Source organism: Arachis hypogaea, chromosome 6 (genome assembly GCF_003086295.3).
Source record: "Arachis hypogaea cultivar Tifrunner chromosome 6, arahy.Tifrunner.gnm2.J5K5, whole genome shotgun sequence".
Classification (NCBI taxonomy): Eukaryota; Viridiplantae; Streptophyta; class Magnoliopsida; order Fabales; family Fabaceae; genus Arachis; species Arachis hypogaea.
This window is the reverse complement of record NC_092041.1, coordinates 13,647,455-13,656,790: the sequence shown is the minus strand read 5'-3', so window position 1 is coordinate 13,656,790 and position 9,336 is coordinate 13,647,455. Positions and strand designations below refer to the sequence as shown.

General features: G+C 30.9%; 1 protein-coding gene across 1 annotated transcript; it reads right to left on the bottom strand.

The window, feature by feature from the left end:
- Positions 1-5,432: 5,432 nt before the first annotated feature.
- On the bottom strand, positions 5,433-8,187 carry LOC112696153 (gibberellin receptor GID1B). Its single transcript, XM_025748767.3, has 2 exons — positions 7,126-8,187; positions 5,433-7,043 (listed from the first exon to the last, which is right to left on the bottom strand). The coding sequence occupies exons 1-2, from the start codon at positions 7,162-7,164 to the stop codon at positions 6,018-6,020; spliced, it is 1,065 nt and encodes a 354-aa protein (XP_025604552.1). The 5' UTR covers positions 7,165-8,187; the 3' UTR covers positions 5,433-6,017.
- Positions 8,188-9,336: the final 1,149 nt, after the last annotated feature.

Here is a 9,336-nt window from a genome sequence, read left to right as displayed (position 1 = left end):
CTTACTCCAAGGGATCTGAGTGTATGTGTTTAGTTAACTTTGCAAAATGAATGAGATAATTAATCAAGATTAAAGGGATAATACAAGACACCAAATTTCAAAGAAAAGGGTAGTAATTTGAGACTCATAAACGTATTGTAAAGTTTAGTTGACTTATATGAAGAGTAGACGTGTAGATTAAATTGGAAGGCATATGATCTGTATGTGTTATTACCTGGAGCTGGAGGCGATGAAAAGGATGATCTGAGAAGGAATCAGCAGCAGCAGTTTGAAGCTCAGGCGATGAAGAGGATGATCTTAGCTTTTATGGTTTTAATGGGACCAGGGACCAGATTGGGTACAAAATTCAGATTTGCCACATCAGCTAGCCGTTGCTGGTTCCAGCGTGGCATTGGAGGTGCCAGATCATCCCTCCGTTTGCTGATTTGGCGCTGGAAAGAGTTGAAGGGCAACTATGGGTCCCAGAGCTGAATGTCAGGGATACTGTTAGGGAATTTTGAAAGTCAAGGACAAGTATGAGTAACTCGCCCAATCTCAAGGACCACTTTGGGGTTTTAGTCTATAAAATGTTATTAAAGTTTCATTCTCTATTTCTAAAAATATCAGTCCCCTGTGTCCCTACATTTTGGAGGCACTGAAATACTGAAATTTTGGGGACAGAGACAGAAATTTTAGTACCAGTCTCTGAGCTAACAAACATGATACTGTGTCTCAGTCTCTCAGTCTCTGTCCCAGTACTGCAAAACAAATGCTACCTTATAAATTGGGTTAGGAAAAGTTGAGTTTTAACAAAAAAAATTACAAAAATACCCCCTTATAAAAAAAACACTAAGCCCGACGAAAACAATCCATCCCACCAAAATCTACAGTTTAAGTTGCGCGAGTTAGGCGGACTTTTACTATTTGATAGTTCCAAATTTTCAGCCCGGCCCGCTTTTTTGACGAATTGCGCGAACTAACCAACGGGTTTAAATTCGTTTTCCACCCCTAATCTCAACCTTCTTTATTTGGGTAAATTTAAGCAGGATTCTATAGATTTTTTGTCTCAACAAGGATTACTATTATGAATTTATTAGAACACGCAAATGATGTAGTGCTCCCTAGTCCCAAAAGACAAAGAGAAAATGTTTCTTCTTTTTCTGGGAATTTCCTTGTTCAACAGCTTTTGGCAATTGGCATGCGTGGTTGGTCTAATTTCCTTTTTCTTTCTTTATGAAAAGCCCTTTTTTAATGGGACAACAATCCCCTGTGTATATGGAATTGGAACTATGTAGTGTGTACCTTTTGGGCATCACCGTCAGATTGAGATACCAATTTTGGAAGCTTGTTTGCTAGATACACCCAATAACATATGTAGGCCCCATTCTCAATTACTAGTACTTGTTAGATACCTAATTTAAAAAAAAAATTCTCTTAGGTTTCATTTAGAAAGAAGGCTCAAATTGAGAAATTGAAACCATGAAATAAAAATTAAAAGATATAAACTAAATTAAATTTATGTATTGTATTTAATGTAAAATATGTTGAGTGAGTTATATTTTAATATAATGTTTAGTTTAAGATAAATATAAAATTGAAAATAGATTTAGAATTTAAAAATTAAATAAAAATATTTTTTTAAAAAAATGTTATTAATATTTTTATTTTTTTCCTATAAAATTTCAGTTCAACATATTAAAGAAACTAAAACTTTAATTTTAGTGCTAATCACTAAATATAATACTAAATATGAGTCTCTGAAAACACAATCTTAAATCACACTAATCCTAGCTAATTGTCATTAATCTTCTTTTGTGGTAGTTGATATTTTATTTTTGTTCCCCTATTTTAAATGTAAAACTTTTGTTCTTTCTTCTTATTACTAGTATTACTATTAGTGCTTTGTGGGATATTCTGTGCTCTTTAAATTATATATAAAATCAACCATAATATAGTATAGTATAATAGTTAAGAATTGCATCTTTCATTTTTTATTTTTATTTTTTTTTAAGGTTGTTAAAGCATCTAAATTTTGAAAAGACAAAGCTCTCTATTCATGGTTCATGGAAGTAGCCATGTTTGGATCTTCCCATGTTTTTCTTATGACATTCTTTTATAGTCCTTTCCCTGGTCTTTGTCAATAAAATTCCTCAATATCTCTTAGCCACCTTTTGTATTTTCTCACGTTCCATCTGTTGTTATATTTAAAAAATAAAACATAAAAATATTTATTAGGTATTGCATTTTGTTGTCTCCTTCTATTATTGTTGTTATTATTTTCTTTTTTTTTTTTTTTTCAAAGGCTGTAGTGACTGTGGGATAACATTTCCTTTATACAATTCTGAGGTATATGACATGTCTTTCTATGTTTTTTATGAGTAAATGTATTAAGATATGAATATACCAAAAAAAGAGTCTAGAATTTAACTTACATAATGAGTTAACGGCACTAATTATGAGATGCCACTAGTATAACTTATCCCCTAATATGGTTTTATTATGAAAATAAACCCAACAAGATAATGAAATTATTTTTTGAGAATTAAAGTATTTAAGTCTGGTTCGGTTCAGCTCAGCTGACATTTTGCCTTATTTAATCCGTTGTACAAGACTATTCGACCCGAACAAATAGTTTGACGGGTGTCGTATGTCCGAGCCACGATTCGGACACTTATCCTCCACCAGCCAACTACCTGACAGCTGTAAAAGAAAACTCTTAGAAAAGGGACCTGGTCTATGGGGCCTGCCTTACTGATAGAATATATATGGGGAGAGTCCTACCTCTCCTCTACGGTACATCACTATCCCATTATTTTTATTGTCATTTGCACTACCTCTGATTTGGGCGTCAAAGTGTCATTGCAGGTGGCATCTCCCTCACACCACAGCTCAGGAGATCGTCAAGTCTCCGCCCTCATCCTTTGAACCCAATCTAAGGCTGGTTTTCACTATCACATTCTTAGAGTTCCACCGACCTGTCTGGAGCCCGAAAAATCGAACAAGTCTATTTTATCAAAAATTAAAAATGAAAAAGACAATACCTTCTTTTCAGAGATTTATTATATTTATATGTTTAAAATGTTATTTTAACTAATAAAAAAAATAATTAATAAATACAAATTTTTAAAAAATACTTTTTTGTAATATCAAATAATAAGTAAGAGGATTATTAGGAGCTTGGTAAGGACCTAGGAGAATTCAAAATTATTCATGTGAGATTTCCAAGGTCGTAGTCATTAGGAGATAATATATAGGTTTAAGAAGGTAAAAAGACAGTTCTACCCCTATGTGTAGGATTCCATTTTACTAATATTTACTATTATTAATTAATTGCAACTAGCTATGACATTTCAATTTTCACCTTAGAATTGTTGACCATTGACCCATGGAGCAAGTAGGTCCACGTCTCATATATTGGACATACATAAAATAAAATAAAATAAAACTATTGTTTAAATTTTAAAAGCCTCAAACATGGAGATGTAGAATTCAATTTCTCTTGTGAGAAATGAGAATCAGCGTACTCTTTTTCTCTTGTTTGAGTTGAGAATTGAAAGTGAATGGGATAGAGGACAAATGGTTTTGATTACAAATAAACTATATTATAATTAGGCACTAATGAAAATATAATGACACACCTGAATTGGAAAATCATCATAATGTTTAATTATTTGTGAACATTAATCCCGCAAGCAATGAATATATATAGTACCATGTTGTGTTGTGTTAAAAAGTAATAAGGTGCCGACCAAACAAATTAAGTATTTTTTGTCTTTAATCTCTCCAATGAAGTAAAAAAATAAACATGTTTTTTTAGAATGACTTCTTCCCATGGTTTGTCTCATTAAGGAATATTGTCAAGACTTACACAGCTACTTAATGACGACAATGAGCAATAAGACACAAAGTAAAACAAGATTATTCTGAACACGAAAAAAGAAATTTCACACCAGTAAACAATTTTTCTTTTTTTTAAAGAAAAAAAAAAAAAAAAGAAGTCAACAAAAGACAGGGTTCCATGTCCTTGTCCAAGCTTAGCTGTTTCTACCACTTGGTGAGTAGCATTAAACACTTTAATTAAAGCAAACCCAAAAGGGTTTTTAATCTTCTCTTTTCTTTTCTTACAAAAATTGATATTTGTATAGCTATTTTGATTTTCTAAAAAAAAAACAATAAGTACTTTATAATTCGAACAAATAATTGATGGGTGTAGTGTCGTATTTTGTAACCTTTTAATACCCAAATAAAAACCTGTCATATGTGAAAACTTTTATTTATATAAATATGAGTTTGATTTTGATTCACTTTAAATATAATTTAGTTTTATTTGTGCATCTAATAATATAACAATATATAAATAATTATTCAAAAAAATAAATATAATTAAAAATTATATAAAATATTTTATACTATCAGTATATTAAAATTAAATTTTATAAATAAGATAATATATTATTTTTCTAAACAATTTGAATTAGTCAAATAATTAGTTCGCTCATCTATTTAAATAAATATCATAAATTTAAATATTATTTTATATATGTAAAAATTTATTGATCAACGTCAAATATTTAAATAAAATTTAAACTTGTGGTAGTTTAATTCTTCACTGGTCAAGTTAAAAAATACTTTGAGAAATAAAAAAATAATATATATTCCTGTTACATTTATTTGAAACTTAATAATTTATGATGATTGAGGCTAGCTCAAGTGTGAAATAAATAAAGATGAGTTTATTTAATTGGAGTAAATGGGTCGTGGGTTTTCCAAAAGTGGTCCCTGTGAATAAGTCCAAAAATCCCAACCACTAGTGTAGGAAAATGGGTTCCCCCCATGAAAGCAGTGCCAAATTCTCATTTTTGTTGTTTTCCTACTCTCCAAACACACCCTAATAAGGAGAGGACAAGAATTTATCAGATTGATGTTGAAAGATGGCGAAATCCATGAATCAATCAAGCTCCTGCCTAATCCAATCATTCCATGCGCGAAACCTTTTTCGTAGGTCTCAACTCTCAACTCTCAACTCATGCCCTTTGCCTTATTGCTATGACCAAGATCATCATCATCTTCAATTCTAATTAGCTTTCTAAAACATATTATTAGTCAACAAATAAAACTTATTACATGTTCGTTCAATTAGATTTATGTGATTAAGAATTTTTTATTAACCACTAACTTGTATGCTATAATGTTGCTTATGATTATGATTCGGATGCTACTTTAGATTTTTGGTGATTAATTATGAAAAAAGGTAAATGACCCTTTCGGACAGACAGAAGGGTAAATTTCTTTTTATTTCTTTTTTACTTTTCTTTTTTCTGGTCAAATTGACACAACCCACCCAGAAGTTGTTTTACACTAGACTTTATCATAGCCCCTTTGTTTTTAATCTTTTGTCTTTTGTCTTTTGTCGCAATAGCTAAGCCAATATCCCTAAATAACTGCATAGAGCATGCACCAAAGTAAAATTATATTGAAGCACTCAATACAAGCACCATAGACATAGACATAAATAAAAAAGAAAAATAAATACATAACCATATCAGTAATTAGTACATGCTACAATAGAATCCATAACCTCTCTTACTACTAAGGTGAAAACTAACTAAAATATGAGGTGAATAAAACTGAGAGTGGTTTCTAGTTTCTACCCCTTCAAAAGACATGACTAGACAGAACAAGAAGCTGCAGTATACCAATTACACAAGACTCTCAAATTGGCCACTTCTATATGACAATAAGAATAAAAAGAAGCAACACAATTTCATAACTACACACCATTACTACAAAATAGGAGACAACACAGTAACAATATATAGAGAGTACCCTAAATGAAAAATGTCAAACCTGTTGTTATGTATGCCGTTCCTATAGGTAAAGTTAAGTAATAACAAGAAAAATTGGCTCATTTTTTCTATTACTTATTGTATATTCGAGTGGGACATGACTCCCTCCCGCTCGATAAACACACAACAAGTATAAGAAAAATGAGAATAAGATTGGATAAGATAAGATAAGATAAAGAGTAGTGTATATTATTAACAGTTAGGGTTAACGAAGTTGTTGATCTGATCCATGAGAGAAGAGAAATGATCATTGTTTGGCAAGAAGTAGAAACCAATGGTGGCATCCTTAAGGTAAAGAAGATTGACATGGTGAGAAAAGGACCTAAGGGAATTGGCATAAGCCAATTGCCAATCTTGGAGAAGATCCAAACCAGCAACACAAACAAGAGTCTTAGGGAATGAGCTTAGGCCCTTAAGGGACCTACCCCTTGGCCCAAACGGGTTACAAGCAGGGTGGTCTCTATCTTCTCCTTCAGGAAGAAAAGCCCGCCAATACCAATCTCGATCTTGAAGCTTCACGAAATACTTTCCATCAAGCCTTATCTCTGACTCAGTCCTCTTCTCTCCACCGAACAGTGGATGAAGAAGGATGTTACCGAGAACCTCGATTCCTTCCTCCGCCGCTCTCACCGCCACGTGGTGAACTATGTTTCCACCGGAACTGTCACCCGCCATGTATACATAAACCTTTGATTCCGATTCCGATTCGGATCTTCCGCTCCGGAGCCATTTTCTCGATCTGACCCACTCCAGGGCGGTCCAGCCGTCCTCGTAGGCGCAGGGAAAGCGATGCTCCGGTGAACGGCGGTAGTTGACGGAGACAACGACGGAATTGCTTACATTGACGAGACGGCGGCAGAAAGTGTCGTAGATTGCGCTGTTGGCGGAGGAATGAGAGAAGCTTCCACCGTGGAAGAAGATTATGACGGGGACGATATCGGTGGTGCTGAGAGGCTTGTCCATGTCGGGGATTACGGTGGCGCCGGCACATCTCCGTTGATGAGAGTCCTGAAGGTATAGACGGTAGAATAGGCCGGGGGTTCTCTGATCGATATGATCGAAGGACCAGACGCCGTGGACGGGGATGGAATTGGATGGAACTTTGCGGTCAAGAAACTCTGCTAATTCCCTGTTGAAAGTTCCATCTGCTCTCCTTAACAGATTGTAAGCTAGCTTGAAATTCGATATCAGAACCCACGTGTTCAACGGAACAACACTCTGCAAATCAAACAAGAACAACTTTATAATAAGAATGGAAAATTTGAGAGTATTAATGTTATGTTTATTGCTGAATGCTCACCCTAGACTCATTCAGGTTGACTTCATTACTTCCAGCCATGTCTACTGTGAATACAATACGCTTAAGAAGCAACAACAACTCTCTTGTAGCGCCTCATAATAATCAACTGAGGTATGTAAGTGTCTATTAAGCCTTGGAGACAACACGCTCGGTTGCAGAGTATATAGAGCCACACACACAAGGAAAATAACCTTTAAATGGAGGGAAATTTCCACCCTTTTTTTTTTAATAATGGTATTTTTATGAAGAGTTATGTTACCTATATACTAAAATTAACTAGGAGAGTCAACTATTAGTATAAAATACATACTAAAATATAAATACATATTAAAAATAAATTAAACCATATATGTATTTATATATAAATATATTAATGACTGATTTTAATGTATAAATAATATTTTTATTTTATAAATTATGCATTATTAGAATGTTAATTTCAAATGTAACCTCGTTTAATTTGAGATAAAAAAAATTGGATCCTCCAATTTTCAGTAGGTATGGATAGTGAACCATCCAATTTTTAAAGTATAAAAATCAAATTTTTGAATTTTTAAAATTGTACTGTCGGATTTCTATATAAAAATGTCACACATTTGAGATACAAAAATCAGATTTTTTAATATGTGTATTTTTTATAATGTTAAAAAACATAAAAAATTATAATATTTGAATAAATCACTCATTTTATTTTCATATAAAAAAGATTAACTGATATTTTCTTCTAATAATATTATAACTTCACAATAATAATAAAGTGAAAACTCAAAACATATTTGTTTATGTTTATTTGTATGTGAAATTAATATTTAAAAATTATTAAATAATTTAATATATTATTTAATAATTTTTAACTATTAATTTTATATGAAAGTAAAGGTTTGTTTGTGAATCTTTGTTTAATAATAATGGTGCTTAGATTCAAAATTTGGGATCTAAAATTCTAAATTCTACTAACATATAAACATCGTAGATTTATTTTTTATACAAAACTAATGAATTAATAATTGACATTGTGATGTCAATACTTATTACTCGATCTAAACTCACAATTTTGGATTCAAGTGATTGTTGTCTTAGGGGGTTATATATATAGTACACACACTATTTGGTTGTTGTACAGCTGGTTCTAAATTTTACTAATATTACAAATTATAAATTTTCGGAAACGTTGTTTTTTTTGTCTCATCATCCTTACATGCTTAATATAATTTAATAACTTACAGCACCATAAATAATCATTCTTCAAGTTGATCATTTCATTGTTTATTCATAATAAGGATTAAACACCTCACTAACTAAATTTAACCCAACTGAAACTATTTTTCTTTTATAGTTTGAATATAAATTATTAATTAAAGGACAAGATATCCATACCACTTTTATCAATCTATTCCACACATCCAATTGTTTCAATTTTATTGAGACTTTTTTTTTTTGAGAAATTATATCTATATTTTACTTTATTGAACATTTAAAAGATATGAACAGAACATTTATAAGATTATATAAAGTACTATTTAAAAGTAACACTTTTGCATTTATCTTCATCCATTATCTAACTGATAAGATTGTCCATGGTCGGAGCTTAGAATAACTTTTTTCCATCTTAATAAAAGAAAGGATTGAATAATTAGGATGATACCATATTTCCATGATAGATGAATAAAAATTGTGGTTTCCTAAATACTTTGTTTCACAGAAAATTAGTTCAACAATTGTCAAATAATGACTAGACTTCAGTTCAAAATAATTTATTACAATAATCCATGAATATATCTTAACTAATTTTATTCTTCCACATATATCTGCAGGCTTATTTTGATTACCTTTGTCAAAAGAATATATTCTATGACTTCAAATTCAAGTAATATATTATGCAACATTGGATTATTCGAACTACTAATCATAAAATAAACATGTTTAATTTCTTTGGTCTCCAGACATTACCTGATTGTTCAATGCTATATTCTCGAGACATAAGAAAATTATGACAAAAAAAATAGTAATCATCTAACATTAGTATTATTAAACTATTAACTTATAAATAGTATAAAATGTTATAAATTGTTATGTAAAATTAAATTATTTTTTATTTATATAATAATTATTTTTAAAAATTTAAATATATGCAAAATACTAATATTTTAATAATTTTAATCGTTAATTTTAATTAATATATATTTTTTATAATTAAAATTAACTATTATC